This window comes from Trachemys scripta, chromosome 4, assembly GCF_013100865.1.
Source record: "Trachemys scripta elegans isolate TJP31775 chromosome 4, CAS_Tse_1.0, whole genome shotgun sequence".
Lineage (NCBI taxonomy): Eukaryota > Metazoa > Chordata > Testudines > Emydidae > Trachemys > Trachemys scripta.
The window spans coordinates 108,006,562-108,032,780 of record NC_048301.1 but is presented as its reverse complement, the minus strand read 5'-3'; the positions used below and the strand labels follow the sequence as shown (position 1 = coordinate 108,032,780).

The 26,219-nt window shown below is 40.2% G+C and overlaps 1 protein-coding gene across 1 annotated transcript in view; it reads left to right on the top strand.

Moving 5' to 3' along the window:
- Nucleotides 1–26,219, top strand: part of LOC117876505 (mucin-2-like) — an 80,053-nt gene that overhangs the window by 24,016 nt on the left and 29,818 nt on the right. Inside the window, exons 2-15 of the mRNA XM_034768771.1 lie at nt 15,968–16,039; nt 16,517–16,778; nt 17,174–17,288; nt 18,287–18,377; nt 19,403–19,512; nt 20,130–20,346; nt 21,001–21,126; nt 21,674–21,791; nt 22,247–22,385; nt 23,019–23,129; nt 24,054–24,123; nt 24,796–24,933; nt 25,020–25,184; nt 25,741–25,835. Of these exons, the coding sequence (XP_034624662.1) occupies nt 15,968–16,039; nt 16,517–16,778; nt 17,174–17,288; nt 18,287–18,377; nt 19,403–19,512; nt 20,130–20,346; nt 21,001–21,126; nt 21,674–21,791; nt 22,247–22,385; nt 23,019–23,129; nt 24,054–24,123; nt 24,796–24,933; nt 25,020–25,184; nt 25,741–25,835 (1,829 nt within the window). The remainder of the gene's footprint in view (nt 1–15,967; nt 16,040–16,516; nt 16,779–17,173; nt 17,289–18,286; nt 18,378–19,402; nt 19,513–20,129; nt 20,347–21,000; nt 21,127–21,673; nt 21,792–22,246; nt 22,386–23,018; nt 23,130–24,053; nt 24,124–24,795; nt 24,934–25,019; nt 25,185–25,740; nt 25,836–26,219) is intronic.

Genomic DNA, 26,219 nt, shown 5'->3' with positions numbered 1-26,219 from the left:
TAGGGGTTCTTGTAGACCGGAGGATGACTATGAGTCGACAATGTGACGTGGCGGTGAAAAAAGCCAATGCGGTCTTGGGATGCATTAGGCGAGGTATATCTAGTAGGGAAAAGGAGGTGCTGCTTCCGTTGTATAAGGCGCTGGTGAGACCTCATTTGGAGTACTGTGTGCAGTTCCGGTCTCCCATGTTTAAAAAAGATGAACTCAAATTGGAACGGGTGCAGAGAAGGGCCACTAAGATGATCAGAGGAATGGAAAACCTGTCGTATGAAAGGAGACTGGAGGAGCTCGGGTTGTTTAGTCTGACAAAACGAAGGCTGAGGGGGGATATGATTGCTCTCTTTAAATATATCAGAGGGATAAATACAAGGGAGGGAGAGGAATTATTCCAGCTTAGTACTAATGTGGACACGAGAACGAATGGATATAAACTGGCCGTGGGGAAGTTTAGGCTTGAAATTAGACGAAGGTTTCTGACTGTCAGAGGGGTGAAATATTGGAACGGCCTTCCGAGGGAAACGGTGGGGGCGAGGGACCTGTCTGGTTTTAAGATTAAGTTAGACAAGTTTATGGAGGGAATGGTTTAATGGTAAAACATATTAGCTGAGGAATACCGAGCAATGGTAGGTAAATAGTATAATGGCTAACAAGGGTCAGGCTGGAGACTCTTTCCTACATGCTCGGGGTCTTACTGATCGCCATATTTGGGGTCGGGAAGGAATTTTCCTCCAGGGTAGATTGGCTGAGGCCCTGGAGGTTTTTCGCCTTCCTCCGCAGCATGGGGCAGGGATCTCTAACAGGAGGGTTCTCTGCCAATTGAAGTCACTAAAACACAGGATTTGGGGACTTCATTAGCAGATTCAAGGAAAGGGTAGGGACGGTTTTGTGGCCTGCAGCATGCAGGAGGTCAGACCAGATGATCATAATGGTCCCTTCTGACCTTAAAGTCTATGAGTCTATGAGAATCACCATATAACAGTGAGTAAGGGTATCTAGCCTATAAGATATCATTCATGTTATATATATATATATATATAGTTGAATATTTGGTGGATACAGTTCTTGTGAATACTGGATATATCAACAGAAATCAGAATCTGTTACCAAATGATCTCCAAACAGAAAAAAAAGCTACATTTGTTGGATAATTTCTTTACAATGAATAATGTTATCAGCTCTACTATCATGCATTACCAGTAAATGTGTCAGTATTATGTATGAATGTTTCATTATGGTTTATGTCAATAGTTTTACTTTAAATAAGGGTGTATATTTGTTTGTGATTTACGGTTTTAATCACCATGAGAAAGTATTCAAGGGTGGACCATGAATTGCTCATCTCTGTATGCTTGGGACACCTTATTCAGTGCAAACAAAGTTGGAGAGTCCAGGCAATTCTTGGGCTAATCATAGTTAACTTCCCTAATGAAAAACCTCAGAAAAGACCTTTTGACTTCTTTGTGTGGATTTGCCGACCATAACACGACAATTTCTAATTTTCTCTGTACAAAAGGATTGCATGTTTTTCAAAAAGCAATGTAAGAAGCAGTGGCTGGTTTGTGGCTGTCAGTAAGACTGGGGAGCCAATAATTTTCACAGCATTTGGGCAGCAACTCCCCTCTTCTCCCTCCAAGATCAAATACACTGGAAAGTTCACTAAGAACCGACCATACACTGAGGATAAGAAAGAATCATAACTTTGGTGTGGTTTGATTTTGCAAAAATTAAATGACTGGTTTGGGTGTTGCTAATTCAACTGGATTGAACTCAGGTACCATTTGAAATCAATTCCCTTAAGCATCGGCAAGTTCAGAAAAATAAAAGATGGTCACAACTGGAGCTGGTTTTGATTTTCTTAAACCTAAACTAAGGATTGGTTTGAATCCAAGACTCATTTATTCAAATTTTCACATTTGAGAGGGCTTGATATTAATGGGTCCTTATCTATTATATTTACATATGATGGTATGAGTGAAGTCTTGACCATTGTAGACCAACTGACTAAAATAGTGCATTTCATCCTCTGTGACTGCCTACCTTCTGCTGAAACAACGGCTCACTTCCTGATGGTGCACATTATCCATTTTCATGGGCTTCTGAACCATATCACTTTGGACCAAAGCCTGCAGGTTGTCTCATACCTTTGGCATGATATTCTCCAGTTATTGGACATCCGCACTTTTCCCTTCTCTGCGTATCACAGCCAGCCAGATGGGCAGACAGAGAGCGTAAATCAGTACTAGAGCAATATCTAAGGTGCTTTGTCAGCTACCATCAAGATATATGGTTCTCCCTCCTGCTTTATGCCGAGTTCTCATACAACTACATTGACCATGTCTCCACGTGGAAGAGGTCCTTTTTTGCAAATTATAAGTTCCACCCTCACTTCCACCTAGCCTTGCCAGCAGCTTCCCCTAACCTAGCGACAGTCAACTGGATCCAACGAATTCCTCATCTCCAGGAGGACCTTAAGAGCCACTTTGAAGACACAAAAAAGGACTACAAGCAGTATTCAGACTGTCAATGCCAAGAAAGCCCATCTCTGATAGTGGGCCAAAGGTTTAGTTTGCAGCAAAATACCTCCATACAAACAGGTTATCCCACAAGCTAGGGCACCAGTTCCTCAGACCATTCCAGATTTGTCAGCAAATCAACCCTATCACCTTCAAATTGCAGCTCCCGCCATCCCTTAAGATACATCCTGTTTTCCATGTATCCCTCTTGAAACCTTATATGGAGAATCCCTTTCCCAACAGTTACCCACACCAGTCCNTGACTAATTATATCATCATAAAATACTGCAATGCCAATGAAGAGGCAACTATATAGTGGGAAGCCAGTGAGATGGGACCTGGGGCATCACTCGAACAAAAGGGACAGCAGGTAGCTTTCACGTCAAGGCCATTATCACTAACAGATTAAAAATATGTTCAAATTGAAATTGAATGTCTTCTAATTGTGCTCACTTTGAAAAATTCAACCAGTATGCAGAAGCACTGGAAAACGTTTGAGTATAATGTAGCCATAAGTCACTAGCGAACACTTTTTTAAAAAAATCCACGGCTAGCAGACCCAAAACACTATCAATCTACTGAAGCTGCAATGCTCTAATTTAGATGTATGCTACAAGAAAGGGACTGAGATGTACATATCTGACTTCTTATCCAAAGCGACCTTGCAGCATGAAAATATGGCAACTGAAGAAGAATTTGAAATCCTCAGCAGACACAAAAAGACCTAGAAAGCATCAACTAAGTTAGTTATATACCAGTTTCATGGCATGAGCTAGTAAGAATCCAAGAACAAACTATATATGACACAGATGTACAAGTGCTCATGTCCAGCATTGTATCAGGATGGCCAGACACAAGGGATGAATACCCACTGGCCTCCCAGGAACACAGGAACTGTCAAGATTAGATGAGCTTCCAAGATAATGTCGTATATAAAGCAGTCAAATCATAATACTCAGGTGATTGAGAACAGAAACTCTTTATGTTGTGTGGTTTGCAAAATGGCTCCAAACTACCTGTCAGAAACTACTGCAGTGACTATCATAGACAAACAATTAGTATTTGGTGGATACAGTTCTTGTGAATACTGGATATAGCAACAAAAATCAGAATCTGTTATCAAATGATCTCCAAACAGAAAAAAGGGCTACATTTGTTGGATAATTTCTTACAATGAATAATTGTATCAGCTTTACTGTCATATATTAGCAGTGAACGTATCATTGTCAAGTATAAATGTTTCATTATGCTTTATGTCAATAGTTTTATTTTAAGTAAGGGTGTATATTTGTTTGTGATTTATAGTTTTAATCACCATGAGGAAGTATTCAACGGTGGATCATGACTTGCTCATCTCTGTTTGCTTGGGACACCTTATTCAGTGCAAACAAAGTTGGAGAGTCCAGGCATTTCTTGGGCTAATAGTAGTTAACTTTCCTAATGAAAAACTTAAGAAAAGACCTTTTGACTTCTTTGTGTGGATTTGCCAGCCATAGCACGACAATTTCTAATTTTCTCTTATCAAAATGATTGCATGTTTTTCCAAAAGCAATGTAAGAAGCAGCAGCTGGTTTGTGGCTGGCAGTAAGACTGGGGAGCCAAATGATTTTCACAGTATTTGGGCAGCAACTCCCCTCTTCTCCCTCCAAGATCAAATACATTGCAAGGTTCACTCTAGAACCCACCACACACTGAGGATAAGAAAGAATCATAACTTTGGTGTGGTTTGATTTTGCAAAATTTAAATGACTCGTTTAGGTGTTGCTAATTCAACTTAATTGAACTCAGGTCTCATTTTAAATCAATTCCCGTAATCATCTGCAAGTTCAGAAAAATAAAAGATGGTCACAACTGGGGCTGGTTTTGATTTTCTTAAACCTAAACTAAGACTAAGGATTGGTTTGAATCCAAGCCCCATTTATTCTAATTTTTACATTTGAGAGGGCTTACATCAATGGGTCTTTATCCATTATATTTACATAAGATTGTCTGAGTGAAGTAGTTATGATATACATGGTTTTAAAGGTGATATAAACACCTTAGGTGACTTTTGTATTAAGTTAGTATAATCGGTGTCTTTTATCTTGTACGTTTTCAACATAAAGAGAAAAAAATACAGTTGAATCAAGTAGGAGAGAGTATGCCAGGCACTGGAACCACTGATCAGATAACAACAGATGATGTTATATTTACTGTTATACAAGCCAATGTTAATGACCAGTATCTACTATTGTAGGTTTTAGAGGTTAAGTTTAGATTTAAAGAGTCAAAAAAATCTGGACTCAGTTCCATTGCCTTCAACGAACCCAGGCTAATTTACACCTACCAGTGACCTGGCCCAAACTAATTGTATGTTATTTTGACAATGACAGCCTCACTCTTAAGGCTTTAGGTTTCTTGAAATATTAAAATGAGAAAAATGGAAAGTACAAGAAAGAAAAAGGAAAAGGTATCATCACCTGCATGAACAAGTAACATTCCCTTACGCAAACCACAAATTTCAATTTCACTGCCGGCGGTAATACTGGAAAGCAGCCCCTGAGAGAGGGATTCAGACTGAGTACCTCTTAATTATAAGCAAGATAAGGTCTTGTAAAAACACAAAGTAAACTTGTGTTACTAAAACACTTTCAACCTCATTTTCAGGGTTTTTTCCTTGGTAATTTATTATACCATATCTATCTAGACTCCATATGGCCCTCCTCCCCATAGTATCTGAGCATCTTTGAGCATCTAAGATAACACTGCTCTACAGCCAAAATGCTTCTGAAATAAATGTAGTCAAACTTTACTAATTCTGGGTCACTGAGAACGAAAATGATGCTTAAAATTGTTGATTGGCTCTAGTTTTCAAGTTATGCTGTTGGGTCAGTATATACGACCCTGGACTTGGGAATGGCGGAGAATAAGTGAGTTATAAAGGGAAGGGATCTCAGTTTAAACCAGGAATGACTAAAATACATCTTTGACTGGATCTATGAATAAATCTATTACTGGGTTTGGACAGTACTTGCTTTTTAGGCAAAACAATGAATGATGCAATCTGAAGCTGGTATTGCATCATACATGATATGAATTGCATCGTGCTATTCCTAGAAGTCATGGATGATGCAGTCATAACGAAGCTTACATCACTCTGCTGAACAAATTGCCCTATATCAGCTCTAGAAATCATACAGTGTTGTGCTCTCTTATTTGTCAGTGTTTGATTTTGCAAAGGGACACATTTCTGTTTAGCCAAAGTGAGCAGAGATGCCTCGTACTTGTGTGAACAGTGCAGATAACTTCTGCTATGTTTGTGATGAAGTGACTTTTGCATCACAAAAGTGCAGTATAACCACTATGGTTAAGAAAGCCTATCACCTTTATTTTGGCTGCAAAATTGGAGATGAGGACAGGAAGTGGGCCCCACACATACGTTGCAACACTTGTGCAACAAATCTTCGCCAGTGGTTAAACAGGAAAAGGAAATCTATGCCTTTTGAAGTGCCAATGATTTGGAGAGAGCCAACAGATCATACCAGCAATTATTATTTCTGCATGGTGCCTCCAGTTGGGAAAGGTGTGTCAAAGAAGAAAAAGTGGACTGTGCATTATCCAAACATTCCATCAGCTATACGCCCAGTACCCCATGGAGAAGGACTGCCGGTTCCTGATGCACCAGAATCATTCTCACTTGAGTCAGAGGAGGAAGAGGAAGAGGATGAAACTTCTGGTCCTGAACCATCTATGTCACAGGACCCACATTTCTCCCATCCTCCTCCTCTGAACCACATCTCATAACACAAGGTGAACTGAATGACCTTGTCAGGGATTTGGAACTACCCAAGAGTAAGGCAGAGCTGTTGGGCTCCAGACTACAGCAGTGGAAGCTCCTGGCAGGTGATGTTAGGGTTTCCATGTTCCGTGACCATCAAAAGGATCTTGTCCCATTCTTCTTCATGGAAGGTGATCTTGTAGCCTGCAACAACATCAATGGTGTGATGGCAGCCCTCAACATCGTTCACGATCCAGATGAGTGGAGACTGTTCATTGATTCATCGAAGACGAGTCTTAAAGCTGTTTTACTGCATAATGGTAATGTTTTGCCATCAATTCCAGTTGGTCATGCAGTCCATATGAAGGAAACCTATGACAACATGAAACAACTTTTGAGGTGCATAAACTATGACCAACATCAGTGGCAGCTTTGTGGCGATTTGAAGGTTGTTGCTCTCTTGCTTGGTCTGCAGACAGGATACACAAAGTACTGCTATTTTCTCTGCGAATGGGATAGTCGTGCAAGAGATTCTCACTACATCAAGAAAGACTGGCCACTCCAACAGTCATTGGAGCCTGGGAGGAAAAGTGTTCAGCATCCACCACTTGTTGAATCAAGGAAGATTTTGATACCACCCTTACACATCAAGCTGGGTCTGATGAAGAACTTTGTCAAAGGCCATTGACAAAACACAAGCAGCTTTCAAGTACCTCCATGGAAAATTTCCATGGTTAAGTGAAGCTAAGATAAAGGAAGGTGTCTTTGTTGGTCCTCAGATTCATGAACTTCTTCGAGATGATGCATTTGACCATGCATGCATGGCAAGGAAAAGATGGCATGGAAAGCCTTCCAGTTAGTGGCAATAAATTTTCTTGGAAACAACAAGGCAGACAACTACAGGCTGTTGGTGGAAAACCTCCTCAAGGCATACAAAAGCCTTGGCTGCAACATGTCACTAAAGATACATTTTTTGCACTCTCATCTAGATTTTTTTCCACTGAACTGCAGAGCAGTGAGCGACGAGCACGGCGAGCGATTTCACCAGGACATTGCAACGATGGAGAAACGCTATCAGGGCAAATGGAGCCCATTAATGCTTGCAGACTATTGCTGGACAGTGACAAGAGATGCTCCATTTAATGAATACAAGAGACAAGCCAAGAAGCGCCAAGTAGACACTGAATAGGACTGAACTATGTACATAATAGTTTTTTGCCTTTTGTTTCATAATAAATTTTATTTATATAACCCTTTTGCTGATTTTTAAAGTGTTACATAAACTGGACAGGTGAAATATTATCATGTAAAGCAACCATAAACACATGAAAAGACCTAGGTTTACAATTTATGATTAAAACTCTACTATCTACACAATATACATAGTCATAAAATGTAAAAACTTAAATATCTTAGAAACAGTAGCCAATCAGTTGTTTTAATTGTCATATTTGAATTCAGCACATCAAAATACATAATAAATAGCACATTTTATCTCTGAAGCAGACGACTCCCCAAAAATTGTAGACCAGTGTAATTTATTCTTTAACCTACAAATATCACTTTAAGTAACTGTCCATTTGGCTGATAAACTTTTCTTTTGCTGCATACTCTTTAGTTGATTTGAGGCCATTACAATCAGTCAACTCTTACAGCGTGACAGTTTTTGCGTTTCACTTTCCATCAGATGGAGTGAACTAAAATTTCTCCAGACGCCTCAACCATGAGTAACAGGTTTCTGATTCCTCAGACAGAGGAGATTGGAAACAGAGGTTGATGCAACTGGGTAGGGTGGACATTGGAATTTCACTTGGATGTTGTTATTTTATTGGAGAGCAAAGATTTCTTGTTGAATCAGCCAAAGACACTTCATAGCAGATGACATTTTGAGCTGATATTTACAAGTCAAAATACCTGATCACTTTATTTTTAATACACGTGCTCATGCAGAGACTAATGTGCAGCAATTTAGTGAAACCAAGCAATACAGTGCACTGTAAAAGAGCACATTAAAGAGGAATGTGCATTCCTGTAGCCACAAAGAGTAGTGAAAAGCCAGAGCTGAAGAGGAGGTGCTGAAAAGGAAAGAGGAGGGGAGGGATAGCTCAGTGGTTTGAGCATTGGCCTGCTAAACCCCAGGTTGTGAGCTCAGCCCTTGAGGGGCCACTTAGGGATCTGGGGCAAAATCAGTACTTGGTCCTGCTAGTGAAGGCAGGGGGCTGGACTCTATGACCTTTCAGGGTCCCTTCCAGCTCTAGGAGATACGTATAGGAGCACATGATATTAATGGTCTGCCTAGCATCATCCCCAAATGACAAGCTGTGGTGAAAGGAAACCAGATCCAATCCTATTGGTATTGTTAACACCTTTCTCATCCATGTCCTTTCCCATCTGAGCTTAGAGTGCACCCAGTGGGATTTTGGCTATCTCCTGCTCATTGAAGGAAGGGCTCTCTGTGTCCCTACCAGCCCTTCTCCACCCGCTAAGACAAGATCTGTGTCCAAGGGTTTAAAGTAATAGATGAATCCCACAGAAGACTATGGGCCTGATGCTGCTCTCATTTACATTGGTGCAAAACTGGTCTAAATGAGGGAATGGGCCCTTGTGACTGTTCTGTCTAGTGCTCACACGGTGAGCCCTACAGCCAGCATTCTGCACTCTTTTAAGCTTAGGTTTTGCCGTAGTTTTGCTCCCTTGCTAAGACATTGGGCCAGATTCTCCACTGTCCTGCATCTTGCACAGTCATTTACACCAAGCATCTGCTCACGTCTTTAGAGCGCCTCACTTCTCAGCACATGTTTCACTTCTTCCCAAGGGAAGCAAGTTTTTTGCTATGTCAATGTTAAGAGCTTTTAGTGGCACTGAATGTCATGTCCTGAATAATAAGCATCTCAGCTACCCCAGTGACATCTTTGTTTGGGAATCACTGACTTCTGTGATCTTAATTAAAATCTTATGTTCATGAATATTGAAGGTATAGTTTCTTACTATTTCCTTATTCTTTGGCTCTTATCCCAACAGGGCATCAATGTCTGGAACCCTATGCTCCATGAAGCACTGGCAGAATCCATTTTGTTAGGATAATTTATTTTTTTTACATGCTATGATTTGAACACAAATTGTCTCCCAGGGTATAAAAATAGGGTCCCATGCTTAACTATGGGAAGTCGTGCTTGTGTTTCCTAGCATACACTGATCACTAGATTGGCCCCAAGAAGGAGTCCTGACTCCTGACCATGGTGTCACAAGAGACCAAAGAGGCATCAATTGATTTCAGCCTCAACTATAGGCCAGCTTGAGCCCCAGTTGGCATGTGCATTGAAGTGCATGGAGCTATGCTGATGTAGAACAACTGTTTCTGTGTGTGTCTGAGTAAATTGAAAATTCTGTTCTTGCACTGAAATCAGTGGAGTTTACTCCACATTTACACCATTGTGAGTAGAGTTTAGCTCTAAACATCCAATTGCAGAACAATGGTTCTGATTCTCTACAGCCATGTACCTCATGTAGTAATTTAAAGCTATGCAAAGCATAGGCATCAACCCCATGGGTGATCCGGGGCTGGAGCACCCATGGAGAAAAATTGGTGGGTGCTCTGCACCCACTGGCAGCTTCCCGACCCATCCCCCACCCCAGCTCACCTCTGCCTCCGCTCCGCCTCTGCCTCCTCCCCTGAGCGCACCGCCGCATCCTGCTTTTCCCCCCTCCCTTACAGTGCTTGCACCATGAAACAGCTGTTTTGCGTGGCAAGCGCTGGGAGGGAGGGGGAAGGAGGAGGAACGCGGCATGCTTAGGGAAGAGGCGGGGCTGGGGCGGGGATTTGGGGAGGGGTCCAATAGGGGCAGGGAGGGGGTGGAGTCGGGGTGGGGCCAGGGCGGGGCCAGGGCAGGGGGAGCACAAGCACCCACCGGTGCCAAGGAAAGTTGGCACCTGTGATGCAAAGCAGCTGTAAAACACTGCCCCAGTTAGAATTTATACCTGGGTGGCAGATTTTACATCCACTTCACACTCCCTAGGCCCGATTCACCACTATGTCCTTCCACTTTTAGACAGGTGTAATTCCATTGAATTCAATGGAATGATAGCATCTTAAAACTAAAGTAATGTAGTGGTGCATCTGGTCCACTTTGTACCAGTACAAATCACTGCACAAGTGGAGAATCAGACCATAGGGTATCAAACACAGGACTGGCCCTAGTAACCAATAATATCAGAAGTTGCATGGGGCACCTACAGGGAAGGGGACAAACAGAAATGCCAACTCTATCACTTCTGAGCACAGCGTAGAACACGATAGATTGACTAGAACTATATGTACAACGGTAGCAGGATGCCCAATTTGACATACTGTAGATATCTTGTTCAAATATCTAAACAAGCCTAAAGTATATTTATCTAAAACATTTAACTGGTTTGAGCCAACACAAAAACTACATGGCATTTGCCTTCTCCACATACAGATGTATTGACATTAATTACAGGGACTGGCACAGAGTAAATTAATGTCCTATGGGCAGGAAGTCCAGGTTTTTTTCTTTTCTTTATTCCATTTTCCAGGGCTTCTGAACCATGAAGATGTAAACAACTTATTACCTACTCTTCAGATATGATTTCATCAGACATCCTGGATGTCTCGATAGGGATCATATACCGTGCGTGGTATAATAGAAAGGCTAGCATGTTGACCTTATGACTAACGCTTGCGCATTTGGCCAAATCTGGAATTCAGTCCAAAAATCTATTAGAATAAAGTTTGAAAGTGTTATTTGGTTTTGTTCATTTTAGTATAATAAAATATTCCATTAGGAACCTGTATTCTTAACATTACATGGGACTGTTGTTAAAAAACAGTTGTACTAACAGCACTTAATGGAATGTAAAAGGGAGCCGAGGTGCAATGCAGTAGCATGCAGAGTGTTATAATTGAAAGCATTATGATTAGGGAGAATGTGTTTCCATTTATAATTGCAAGCAGAGATTTTGAAAAAAGCCTAAGACAGGGTGGACAACCTGAACCTGAGAAGGAGCCAGAATTTATCAAAGTACATTGCCAAAGAGCCACAGTAACACATCAGCAGCCCCCCGTCAGCTCCCCACACCCACCCCCAGTGTCTCCCACCCGCCAGCAGCACCACTGATCAGCACCTAACCCTCCATCCCTGCGCCTCCCGCCCACCGCAAGCAGCTGTTTTGTGGTGTGCAGGAGGCTGGGGGGGAGAAGGAAGAGGAGCAAGGGCGCAGCAGACTCAGGGAAGGGGCAGGGGCCTTGGGGGAAGGAGTGGAGTGGGGCTGGGGCATGGGGCAAAGCCAGGCATTGAGCAGTGAGCACCCTGTAGCACATTGGAAAGTTGGCGCCTGTAGCTCCAGCCCCGGGCTTGGCGCCTATGCCTGGAGCCGCATATTAACCTCTGAAGAGCTGCATGTGGCTCCGGAGCCACAGGTTGCCCACCCTTGGCCTAAGAGAATTAGATGCCCATTTCCCACTGAAATTCAGCCCCTAACTGCCTTAGACTCCTTTGACTATCTCAGCTGTAAGAAATTATAGCTACTTAATATCCCAGTTGGTCAGGCAGAAGGGCTCCAGACTGGCCTGTGAGAGGTCACCAGTTTGAGTCCCACCAGACATGCTGGAGATGATACTTTCCCATTCTCCTGGAAACTTCCTCTCTCCTACAATTTACCCGTCTTATCTCCACTTCCATATATCCTCATCTGCATGATTTTCCTCCAGCCACCTGCAAGCTAGACACACAGTTGTGACTTCTCCTCTCCCCCTACACACATCAGACATGTGATCTTTCAGCTATCCCCCACACATACTCTCTCTTTCTTTGATGCAATAGTCCTCCCACCCCATCCCACACAATGAACACACAAACACAGGCATGCACATGGAAAGAGTGGATACATGCACATGGTGCTGACTCCTGACTCGGTCTGCCAGCTCCATTCTTACAAACTAGCAGGAGATTGAAAATGATAAGAATCAAGCTCTAATATGCTCTCAGAGCAGGAATATCATCAAATACATTCCTCTGTGGGCTCAGAAAAACAGAGCAAACAGATACTACAGATCTATGTTGCAATGTTTATGTTATACCTGACAGGTGTATAACCATATTGGTGATCCTGACCAACACAATGTACTGGACTGCATGTTGGCTTTTGCCCAGTTCATCAGGGTTTTAAAGAATGCCAAAGCCCTAAATTTGAAGATTGATGGGGTTTTTTCCCTAAATAAAAGGAGTAAATTTTAAAATGGAAGATTTAAAAGGCACAAAGCAAGAGTCCAGAAATGTTGGCATTGTCTCTTTAAATATAAATTAATTCACATTTTTAAAATGATAAATTATTAATATCGGAGGTAACAATTGTGGAAAGGATTTGCAGGTCCACATCTGTGATCAGTACATTAACAGGTCTTGACAGATTTCTATTAACACAGAACATACACATACAGGGCCACAGTCAACGCTCTGTAACACCACTTTTAGCTGTTGTAATTCCAATGATGTGAATGGAGTTAAGCTGGAGCAAAATTGGAGTAACACATTTGAGACTGAATCCCGCAAACATGATCACCCTGATTCTCCTTTCCCTTAAACTGGTGTTAGGCTGCTTGAGTTCAGTGGAATTACTCCCGATTCAGACTGGAGCACGTGAGAGCAGATTCAGACCCATAACTGACAATGGGATGACTCAGCAGTGTATGGATGTGATTCTAGTTCAGCAGACTGACAAAGTAAAAATGTGGGGTCCAGATTTTCACAGTAACTCATCTCTGAATTTGGATCCAGCATCTAAAACAAAATGGAGGGAAATCTTGTGAAGACAATTAATTTCTCTGGTTTTCACCTCAACCCTCTCAGGATTCCCTCTTACCATTGTCATATGATGAGTTGAGAATCCACAGGCCCCCCAACAATCACGCAAGTGTTTCTGGGGTCTGAACTTCCAGTGGGTGGTGAGAGCAGTGTGGAGTGGACTGCAGTGTTTCTCACCACCCATGTCAATATGAAGGTCGGGTCAGGTTCCACCCTCAGTTAGACCCTTGTGAAATTACAGGGACAGTGGCCTGAATTTGCAGGACACAGAGAGGCAGCTGGGGAAGCGCCCAACTAATACCCCTCAATAGTCCACGATGGGGGTGGGGACCCCATGGGCTTCCTCCCACAAGACAACAATCCTGAGTCGAGAATTAAGGTGGAAATGGGGCACTGGGAAAAGAGTGTTGGGCAGAACTGAAGGTATAACCTAGCAGGGACAGAGCCTAATTTCTACTTTCAAACCTTGGCAGTAGAAATCAGCCTTCGATGGGCTCTGGAAGCCTGGAAGATAAACTCAGAGCCACACAACTGGAAAATCTGAAGAGTGTTTGGATCCAGAGTGCAGGGTTTGGACCAATCTTTAATATAATCAGGATATAAAGCATGGATAAAAACAGCTCAAATCTCCCCAGGAAGATGCATAATGCGTGTTGTCTATGCAGCATGGAGAAATTCTCACTGTATATGCTCACATAGTACCTGTCCTTTAGGGCTACAGGTCGCTTCGTATCACAAAAAGAATATTCACATCATGAGGCACCAAATTGTTTCTAAAGCAAGGAGGGTCCCCCATGCTGAAATGTTGCATCCTCTTGAGGACTAAGGAAGAACTGGTTTTCACCAGAGAGGAAACCGGTATCATTTACAGAAACTAGAAACATATAAGGTGACCTGCCTGTCATTCAAAAAACCACCAAGTGACTCAAAAGATCTTTGACTATTTTTTCAGGATCTGCTGTTAATGGGACAGGAATTGTTCTACTGTCATTCATGTTATGTTCCTTTATTAGCCAGAACCTTTAGAAAAATAATACTCCTCCCAAAATACAAACAAGCTTGGTCAGTCCCTGAGAAAAAAAGAGCATCCTCTGTTTATCCCCCAAACCTCACCTTCTCAGTCCCTGTGAAACAATCTGGGAGCAAAGCCAAAGTTTCCTGCTATATAAGACCCAGACAGTGCAGGTGAACTATTTCTCCTGACCAACATCTGACTCAGTATCCTTGTGCCAAACTCCACTCAGGATGGGGTTTGGTCAGGGGATACGGGTGTCCATATGGGCCTTTATGTTAGGTGTCTGCTGTGCCCAAAAACAAGGTAAGAACCCATTCACATTTCATTTTGCTCTGAGAAAAGAAAAGAAAAAGTCTAATTTAATTGGCTCTATATGGATATAGTTTAAACAGTTTTATTTCTTTTACTTTGCAAACCTTCTAGATGGTTGCATTTAAATGAGATTTCTTTGTGTCTTTTTATTTTTGTACCATTTCCATTAAATATTTAATGTTGTGTATTAACTGGACTGATTTAATTTCATCTTGCCTCAAGCCAGTACAATTAACAACATTTGGATGAAGATAGCTTTGAAGATCAAAACAAAATAATAACTATCCATCTCTTGAAATGTCGTGATTTCACTATCAGTTTAAAATGTTTTAAAACATTTTATTTTTGGTGAGTTTTCCACTAGGATTGTTGTTAAATCCTACATTTTTATGTAATCATAAATGTAAAAATTACCCTATACTTGATCAGACCCCCATGGTCCATCAATTCCAGTATCCTGTTAATCACACTCTCCAGTACCAGATGCTTCAGAGGAGGGTGCAAGAAACCCTGCAATAGACAGTCATGGGGTAACCTGCACCCAAAGAACGTTTTCCTCCTCACTCATAATTGTTAGAGGTGGTCTCGAGCTCTGAAACATGAGGGTTTATATCCTTTTCAAATTATTTATGTCTGTTAGTATCTGTTATTAATAACTCTAGTTATTCTTGTGATCCATATAAGCTCTTGGATTCAGCGATATTGTGGTAATGAGTTCCCCCGCCTAATTGCATGTTGTTGAATTTGCCACTTTTCATCTGAGTTTCAAATTTGCCACTTATATTTGCCAATTTACATTGATTCTTCCCTTGTTTTTTTGTGTAATCAGACAGGGTGAACTGAAGTACCTGATCTGTCTTCTCTATGTCATTCATCATTTTGTATGCTTTGTTATTATGATAATGTTACATTAATTAGAACTAATCCCAAAAGCCCTTACTCATGTGAGTAGTCCTATTAAATGTAAAGATTACTTGCATGATTAAGGGCTTGCAGAATTCCTCCTATTCGTATATCATAATTGTTGCCACTTCTTGAGAAATGTTTCCATAATCCTTTGTGCTAATGTAAATTTTCTCTTTCTTGTTCACCATTCTCTAAACACTGTCAATTGTAAATATAATGATTTTCAATGAATTTTGTTCTTCATAAAAGTAAGGGCAGGCAGCAAATTGAATCAGGCATAAAATGGAGCAAGCAAGAATTGTACAAGCTTTTATTTAGAGTTCTGTACCTCAGCACTGATCCTTTGCTATTCTGGCCCAGGGACTCTTCTGGGCAGAAAAAGTTATTTCTACTGGATAATGATTACCTGACAGGTGGTTTTGTGATATGGACAGGTGGAGACTAGACTGAGGCCACCAAATTCCTTTTCTCTTGCATCCTACTGTTATGCAAGTGTCTCTTCCTCACATTCTCTGAGTAGAATGACTACAAAATAAGGATGCAATCCTGCTTTGTTAGAAAATGTTAAGGCGGGTGGATTCCTTCCACTACCACCACCCATAAACTTTCTATACTGAATTTTTTTCTTATTTGTCTGCAGCATTTACTACTAATACTCCATCTGGAACAGTGAACTTCATCCCGCCACTGACAACAAGCCCAGTAATAACATGTAAGTTAAGCAAATAGTCTCAAAAATTCCTCCATCTTTCTGAAGTACTGATCAGAAAGTTAAAATAAACAGGGGAACAGACTGATTAATCAAAAAAATGGGTAGATCAGTGGTGTAAGGAACAAATAGCTGGATAAACATGATATGATGGCAAAACAATGAGTTGATTGATAGGTAGATAGGTGGGCAGACATATGATAGATAAGTAGAAACCCAGAAATATAGATAGGGTGGTACATTATAAATGGCAGACAGAAGATGGGTGGAGGAACAGAGATGGGTTAAATAAGTAGGTGGATAGATGGACAAATTGATTATGTATAGTGTCACAATTGATAAATGGACAGAAAATAAATGGAAGGGGACAGAGCAATGAATAAACTAAGGAAATGAAGGCTTGGGCAGACTGATATAATAATATTCACATTAAGTCAGGGAATTTCCAATAAATTCTTACAAAGAGTTTTCAATCCACAGCCTTCAACCCTGCTCACAATGGCCGCGTATGCAGTACGTGGGGCAATTTCCACTTCAAGACTTTTGATGGGGACATCTTTTACTTCCCTGGACTCTGCAATTATGTCTTTGCATCCCACTGCAATGCTGCCTATGAGGATTTCAACATCCAAATCAGGCGCACTGTGGTGGAAAATGCTCCTACTATCAACCATATCACCATGAAGCTCGATGGGGTGGTTTTTGAAATGGCAAAGAACTTTGTTGTTGTCAATGGCAACAGGTAGGTTTAGACATATCACTGTGTGTGCTGAACATAGCTGTTTCCTCTAACCAGGCATATATTTCAGCACTTTCTTGGAAAAACTTCTAAGCATTTTGATAAACCATGTAACTTTAACCATACACCCATCTCGCCATTCTTCTGTTAAGATATCACACTGTAAAGATGGGCCCAAACCAGAATGCCAGATCAAAATACCCCTGAACTTTGAGGAAGCTTGAATCCAGATCCATATTTTTTGTGGCTTGGGCCCATCTTTTTTTAAACTGCTTTTTCTTCCACAATACTGCATTGTCGAAGAACCCACATGGACACCTGATAACACAAGCAACCTTTTCTTCGTATTCTGCATAGCAAAGCAAATACTTAGCATCTCTGATACTTTTTTTCTCCAGGGTTCAGCTGCCTTACAGCCAGTCTGGAATCATGGCTGAGAGAAGCAGCATGTATATAAAAGTGACTGCCAAAATGGGCCTGGTTTTCATGTGGAATGAAGATGACAGCATCCTGGTAAGAATAAATACTAGATGCTTCAGAGAATAGGAAACAGCCTATTAAAACATTTAGACTCAAATTTTTGACTGGCTTAAGAATTTGTTTGGGCACCCATTTGCACGCACTGATTCCACATTTGTGCACACAAACAGCCATGGCATATGCAAATCAAGTAGGTAAAGGTGTACAAAAGAGAAACTGCCTAAATATTTGACCATATTTGCAGGGGGAGGGATAGCTCAGTGGTTTGAGCATTGGCCTGCTAAACCCACGGTTGTGAGTTTAATCCTTGAAGGGGCCATTTAGGATTCTGGGGCAAAAATCTGTCTGGGGATTGGTCCTGCTTTGAGCAGGGGGTTGGACTAGATGACCTCCTGAGGTCCCTTCCAATTCTATATCTTAAAAAAAAAAAGCCTAAATCTTGAGAGGTAGTACGAAGATATATGGTTAGTCCCTGGATATATTTGCCCCCAGCAGTTTGGGAGCTGCTGTTTCCCCGTGCTGATTATTTCTCCTATTACAGAGCTATGATTGCATTCATGCAGTCCTGAAGAAAGCAACTGTGCTGTGTTCCTAGTGGAAATCAGGCCTCCCACTTAAAATGGAAAAAAGCACTTCCCTCACTTCATTAACATAATAGCATCATTACATCAGGTGCCACTCACCTCCTCACATTTTATTTTCCAGTAGAATTCCACTGTCATAGGACTTCAGTGTCACAGTGGATTTGATTTTCTTTCTGAAGAAAAAAATAGATAGTAAAAAGGCTGATTATAATACAGATATTGCAGTGAAAACTAGTTCTGCACAAATAACTTGGATTCGATGAATCAGAAATCATATCCAAACCTCGTCCATATTCTATCAGCCAGGTTTGAATTGGTGTGCCAAAACATCTACACAACACTGATGAAAATTATGTAGGTGTAGCAGGCACAGCTGCTTGCACTGATTTTGAATACATTGTGGAATGTGTATATTAACTTCTACCAACTTTTCCCCCATCATTTTAGCTGGAACTGAGTGACAAATATGCCAATTATACCTGTGGGCTTTGTGGGGACTTCAATGGTATTCCAACGTACAATGAGTTCTTTTCAAACAGTAAGTGTTAAAAATAATGACAGACTGTTGGTTTCTAGTAGCGCCAATTTCTACACCATGCATTTTTTTGTGTTCTCCTGGTTATACATCTTCAGCAGGCCTCTCTTCCAACCTGCTGAAAGATTTGCTGAGAACATCAGCACATTTGGATCTTTAGTAACTTGAATTATATATGTATTCATGTATACCAGTTGTCTATTTATTTCATTTGTTAGCCAGTTAGATGTGGGCGAAATACTGATGTTCAAGCATGATTAAATATAGAAATACATCCACAGACCAAAAGACAATAACAATACCAAGCAAAGCAATCACAACAATTTTTGGTTAAGAATGTTCTATTTTAACATGCTCCAAGATGTCACCTCTAAATTACATTTATATAATTTTATATATAAACTATATTTGCAAAGCCGCACACATTTTTGTCCATAATTAACATGCAAACATCAGCCCAACATCTCGATCCTGAGTTGCCCGATCCTATTCCACAGTGTAATTCTAGATTGGCCTACTGATTTACATAATCTTTACACTACCTTCTCCCATCCTATCTTTCTGACTTTATCACTCCCTCCTCTCTATATATTCTTCCAATCAGCTGGCTATAGGCCTCTATCCATCTCTCTTTTCCCACTGTCAGTATCACCATTTTGTTTACAAAGCTTTTAGGCAATTTATTCAAATCTCACCTTTTCTCCTAAATTCTGTCTCACAATAGTCTCTTCTATTCAAAACCTGTCTAAAACTTTCTCTTCTGTTATCTAACTATGGGGTCATCTAACCTGGAATGAGTTTGTCATTTTCCAACACAAATTCCAGTTTGCATGTTCCTGAAATTGTTTTCTGATAGAAGGATGATGTCATTCAAAGTAAATTGAGTCTATGATGTCACGGTATTAATTTTGTCTATGGTGCATCAGTGTTAATTTTGTCAACATGCCAAATGTAATGTCTACATGAAAGAACTCAAAGAGAACCAACTCCATTAAAAATCCTATATATTATTAATGTATTTATTGCAGATGCTAAGCTGACTGCCACGCAGTTTGGAAATATGCAAAAGATGGATGGGCCAACAGAAGTCTGTGAGGATCCTACATCATCCTCCCTGAACAACTGCACGGACAATTTTGTAAGGATCTTTTTGTTTATTCATGTGTCTTTCATTTAAATGTATCCACTCTCTTTTCCTGTTTCAGGAGGGACACATGGAGAAAACTATGAAGGGATTGGAGGTAGAAGGAGGAGAATACAAGATGTCATTAAAGAATAATTTTAACAAATGGATAACCATATTAAAAACTGATCCTCTCTATTTTGACAGGTTTCAGAGTAGCAGCCGTGTTAGTCTGTATCCGCAAAAAGAACACGAGTACTTGTGGCACCTTAGACACTAACACATTTATTTGAGCATAAGCTTTTGTGGGCTACAGCCATTTCTTCGGATGCATAGAATGGAACATATATTGAGGATATATATATATACTGGGCTATCTTGATTATCACTTCTCTTACTCAATTGGCCTCTCAGAGTTGGTAAGACAACTCCCACCTTTCATGCTCTCTGTATGTGTATATATATCTCCTCAATATATGTTCCATTCTATGCATCCGAAGAAGTGGGCTGTAGCCCACGAAAGCTCATGCTCAAATAAATTTGTTAGTCTCTAAGGTGCCACAAGTACTCCTGTTCTCTATTTTGAAGAATTTGTGGATTTAATAAATTGTTCTGTTTTGTTTTCTCTCTAGGATGACATCTGCCATAAAGTATTGACTGGCCCTGCATTTTCAGAATGTAATGTACTAGTTGAGGTTAGCGAGTACATTAAGTCTTGTGAACAAGACTTGTGCCGCTGTGACCAGTCTAAGAATGCCTTCTGTATTTGTAATGCCTTTGGTGAATACTCCCGGCAGTGTGCCCATGCCGGTGGACAACCTCTGAACTGGAGAACCCCACAACTGTGTCGTAAGTGTCTCTAGAACTGGCCTTCATTTGTGCTTGCCAATTAGTCAGCAACAGAGTCCTATAGTTTGTTGGGGACTCATGGGAACTAAATGTTATTAAGTACTGGATTGGTTTCCAGAGGGCTTTTATATGAATTCCGTACTTCGGGCCAGATCCTGGGGTGCAGCTGATCTCCCTATGGTTAAACTGTGGTCATTAATATTTATCAATGTAAATTCTGGAGTTTCATTCCCCAGGGTATAATTGGATACTTCAGTGATTTCCACAGAACCCAAATATGCATATGCACTGGAAAATTAACACTTCCAAATTTCACTAGAAATTTAGATTCTTGAAAAGAGGGGACGGCAAAACAAACGCGCCAGAGTATATGCCTCAGAGATCTGTGAGACAATTACTCATGAATCCATAGAATTCCAGACTTTAAGTCACAAATCCAACATCATACAGTTCTATCTGACGCACAAGTTTTTGAAAAACACACCTAAACTACAAAATATGGATTGAGATTTCCAAAATCCAAGGAATCCTTGGACCTCGGGTTTGGTGTGGCCTCATCTCTAGTGGGGAAAGGTTGAATGAGCATGCATTCTAATATGTAGCAAATGGGGATTACATTTGAATTCAGAAACCTGTCTTCCTTTAAAATTCCAGCCAAGAAGTGTCTTTTCAACATGCAGTACCAGGAATGTGGATCCCCCTGCACTGACACCTGCACCAACCCTGAAAGATCTCATGTCTGTGAAGATCACTGTATGGATGGCTGCTTCTGTCCCCCAGGCAAGTTTTTATTTACTCCCATCTTTCATAATCTCAATAAAGAGCACTAGCAGATTTACATGTAGGAGTTTAGTAGCTTTCTCAGGGGTCAGGGCTCCTCCAGCTGCCCTCTTCACGGCTTCAAGTGGTAGGCCTTTACCCGTGCACAACAAGTGACAAAACACGTGACTGAATAATTAATTTCCTGTAGATATGCAACATCTGCAAAGTAGTGAGGAACAATCAGGGACCAAAATAGAACATAAAATGCTACCCGTCTTATAAGAATGAGGTGGTTTTACTACAGCAATTCAGTATTATTCAATTGAATTCACCTTACAGGGCAGGAAACCCCTTGAAAGACCAATGGGATTTTAAGACTCCCAGGGCAAGACCCTCAGCTGGTGCAATTTGGCATAGCTCCCCTGACTTCAATGGAGCTATGACCATCTATGAGCTCCAAGACCGTATTTTATATTTGTAGTAAACTTTTTAAAACAAGAAAAACTGCATATTGTCTATATGTATAAAACACCTTTGTAATGTATCCGTTTCTTTCTTCATTTAGGAACTGTGCTTGATGACATTAACAATGCTGGCTGCATCCCCCTTTGGGAGTGCTCCTGTACTTACAATGGCAACTCTTATGCTCCAGGGACATCTTTTCACGCCCATTGCCATTCCTGGTAACTTACCTATTTTGCTGTTTCTTTTTTAGTAAAATGAATTAGTTTAATGGTTTATTATACACAATTTCATCATTAACCACCTCTGAGTGCATATTACTGACTTCCCTGCAATTCTAACAGAATCTCAAAAAAACGTTTGTCTCCTTTAGTGTCATTATTTAACAGGCTTTGCATCCTGACTCAAGTTAAAATAAGGATTTGTGATATATAGGTTTCTTACCTCTCCATTAAAATTCTCTCTCTTTGTTTGCTCCCTTGAAGTATTTTGACTTTTCCAAGACAAAAGAAACTGCAGCCACTCACTTATTTGCAAACATAGATTTCCCCTGAAGAAGCCAAGAATAATATGATGGGAACATCAGTAGCAAAACAACAAAACTTAATGACATTGTAACTCCTTTCCTCCAAGCTTTTATCGCTGATTGTGATTAATTTCTCCGCTTTCCTTCCAGTACCTGCAATGGAGGCCAGTGGATTTGCACAAACATTCCATGCCCTGGATCTTGTACAGTAGAGGGAGGTTCACACATCTCCACATATGATGAAAAACGTTACAATGTCCATGGAGACTGCACTTATGTTTTGTCTAAGGTAAGCACCATCAGGTTTTAATAGGTCATAGAGTCCTATGCAGTTATATGGAGGAAGGAGTGGGAGGGCTGCCTGAGTCAGGACTAGAGAAGCTAACCACACTTAGGAAAGAACATTGGAGAGTTTCCTGTTAAAGCAGAAGAGCACTATATTGAGCGAGAATATACAACAATTCATGCAAAATGAATGAACTAGTTGTGATGTTGGGAGCAAGGTAAATACTGATGTATTTCAGATTCCAGGATGTGGTAATTGTTGGTAAATGCTGAATATTTGCAAGCAACTGCTGTATTTGGTCTATTTTCATAGCTGTCATACAATTCAACCCCTTACTGCGTGGCAACTGTTTTTGCCATGTTACTAGTCCTTGGTCATAACAGGTCAGGCAGGAAAAGATGGGGAGAGAGAGTGAAGCAGAAGCACATTTTTTAGAGGGGGTTGAAACAAAACTTTGAGTCTAAACACCAGAACCAGATCCAAATTCTGTGACTAGTCCCAGTTTCTATCACTATAACACTAGCTCAAAATAGCCCTGAGCTTTGGGAAAGTTTGGACCAACCTCTAAAAAATAAATATTTTTCAGACCCGGGAACAAGCCTTTAAAGCAATAGCTGTTGGTATTGTTTTTTTCAGCTCTGTAAAAATGACACATTCGCTGTTCTGGGAGAACTCCGCAGATGTGGCTTGACAGACACTGAGACATGCTTAAAGACAATAGTCCTCAGCGTTAATGGAGGACAAACTGTAAGTATCCAAAACAAGTGGTGAAAATGCTGCAGGAATATTTTATAAAAATGTGGGGAGCATAAAGATTCAGCCAGAATGAGTCAGGGATAGAGCTTTGTTAATAATTGATTTTTCAATTCAGGTCAAAGGAAATGTTTCATTTGAGACAAAATGAAAAGATTTGTTTCGTTTTCAAGTTCTTTAATCTTTTAAAAAAATTAATAAAACTAAAGTTAAAAAGTCATTTGGAGTCAACAAATCTAAACAGTTCATTTTGAATATGTCAGAATGAAAGGTTTAAACTTTTTTCTTTTATTGAAACTATTTAGCAAATGCGACGTATTTGGAAAATGTTTGTCCACTTGAATCTGCATTTCTCAGCATAAAAAAAAGTTTAGTCTAGAAAATTTCACCCAGATCTAGTCAGGGAGTGGCATTTATCCTTCTAAGGATCTGCAGGTCTGGAAAATATGTATTAGTTTTTAAAACCAAGGTAAAATAAATGTATCTTTATTTATCATAATAGTGAGGTAAGTAGTATGTTCAGCCCTGTGCTAGTTCAGTCAGAAAAGATACTTTATTCTCAAAACCGGAGAGAAGTTCTCTTTCTATTAAGTAAACAATGACACCATGATCTTCTTGGCTTCTCCCTAAAACTACCAGCTGCACTAGCTGTAAATCAGTTCAGATACAGAGGCTCTGCATCACTGCAAACCAAGATAGCCTGACCACTGCTGCAGCTCTGTAAAGGACAAAGAATTATTCTTTAAAACAATTCCCTTTCTGAAGGGAAGGCAAACGAAGATTAAAAGGAAGGACAATTAAGATTTTAAAAGAAGGGTAAAAAAATCAGAAAATCAACCTCCTTTCATGAAATTCTTTATCATGCTGATATTACCAATGCATGACATAATGTTCCTTTATCTCTGTCTTCCTTGCCAGATCATTGTGATCAAGCCTGGAGGTGGCGTGTTTGTGAATTGGATCTACACTCAGTTGCCCTTCTCAGCAGGTATGTTTCTCTCCCGGGGACAATACGTGACACTCTCAAAACTTCACCTAGACTCCTGCTTATTTTTTTAAACTTCAAAGGAGTTGATGTGATGTCTGTATAATGAAGAATCCCATAGCCTAGCATGTTCACACTAGATTCTCACTATGATGATTCTTGACCCAAATGGTGATTCCAGCAATAGAGGTCCAAAGTCTCATGATACATTACAGCCTGTTGTCCAACTTGTTAAGATATTAATTTGGTTTTTGCTGTCTATCCTCATAAAGAATGATCCTTGCTGAAGATTTTTATGCCACCCAGAGCCTGCTCATTCTCCTCTCCACAATGGACTTGCAATGATCAAGATACGAGATTAGACACTAGAACAAAATTATTCTTGTTAATGCTTGATGTAATCCAATTTTTCCCTTCATTAGTCTGTGGGAAGGAGCAGACAAAAGGAGCATTCTATTCCTGTGTAACTTTAATACAAACTTCACTTGCTAGCTCCTAGGCAGTCACAAGCAAATATTGCATTGTATTTTTCATTCAACTTTAAGCATATCTTGGCTTTACTCCACACTAGGGGTCTCTATAGTTGCAACAGTAATCCAAGAAGAGCCGTAAGAATTGGGTGTTTCCAGCATTTGATCTCTTCTGAAATCTGATTATCCTGTTCTTTGTCCACAGCTAATGTCACCATTTTCAGACCCTCATCCTTCTTCATCATGGTGGAAACAAACTTTGGACTTCAACTGGAGATCCAACTTGTACCCATCATGCAAGCGTTTGTGCGACTGGATCCATCTTTCAAAGGGCAGACTTGCGGTAAGTGAATGTAACAAAACCAGTGACCTGCTTGAAATCCCCATTGGTCTTGTATGAATGATTCAAACTTTGTGTTTGTTCAACAGGTCTCTGTGGAAACTTCAACAATATTGAGGCTGATGACTTCAAAGCCATAAGTGGTGTAGTGGAAGGAACAGCAGCTGCATTTGCTAATACCTGGAAAACACAAGCTTCATGCCCTAACATCAAAAACAACTTTGAGAATCCTTGTGCTCTCAGCGTAGAAAATGGTAAATCCATTATAGAAAATTGTCCATGACATGCGGGCAATTTGAAATTAGATTTCTAGTTTTCCCTATAGAGCTAATGGAAAATACTTGACATAAAGCAAAAATTAGAAGAAATAAGAGATTTTAAACATGGTAAAACATACATTTGGAATCAGAAAGAAATGTTAATAAGAGAAGAAAATTAGAGAGAAGCTAAGTAATAAAATAAGTGCAAGAAGCATGGATACTTTCCAACAACAGTTTATCTTCACAGACTTAGGTTTAGTGCATAAGATGACAACTTGGTACAGAATGAGTGTACAATAGCTATATGTTTATAAGGCTTTGGTGAATTCTTTGTTCAATCCATGGTAAGAAACTGCTTTTTCATAACTTTGGCTTTAACAAGTCTTTACCAAATGTTGCAGTGAGCAAAACAATGTGATTGCTATGGTACAATTTCAGAATTGAGTTTACAAGAGATCATGAGTCACACAAGGGCACATTAGCACTAGGTTTTTGAGCCTAATGAAATAAAAAGAGTAATATGGATTTCTTTCATTTCCTCTATTCACAGAAAAGTATGCTCAGCACTGGTGCGGATTGCTGACGGACAGCACAGGACCTTTTGCCAATTGCCACTTAACAGTGAATCCAGCTATTTACCACACGGTACTTAGCTATTTTTCTTTTTCCTTTAAAAACCAATCAAAATTGGAGCCTTAAAACCAGCTGTTTGGAAAGAAATGTCCGAAACACGTCTCCCAGATTATGCTGTGTCTATATTTTAATCTGCATAATACATCACTTCTTTTTCTCTATATATGTTTCTTACTCTATGTGTATATTTCCTACTCTTATTTCAGTCTGCAGTCTTGGTTTTATCATCCTGAATTGCTTTTACACTCTTTGTTAAACAAGAACTGCTATTTGCCACAGAGCAAGAAAACCAAAATGTAAACATATAAAGAGGAAATTATATATAAAGTATATAAAATATATGAATTCTATATAAATTTTTGCTTACTAAAGCATAATATCTTCAGAATAATCCAT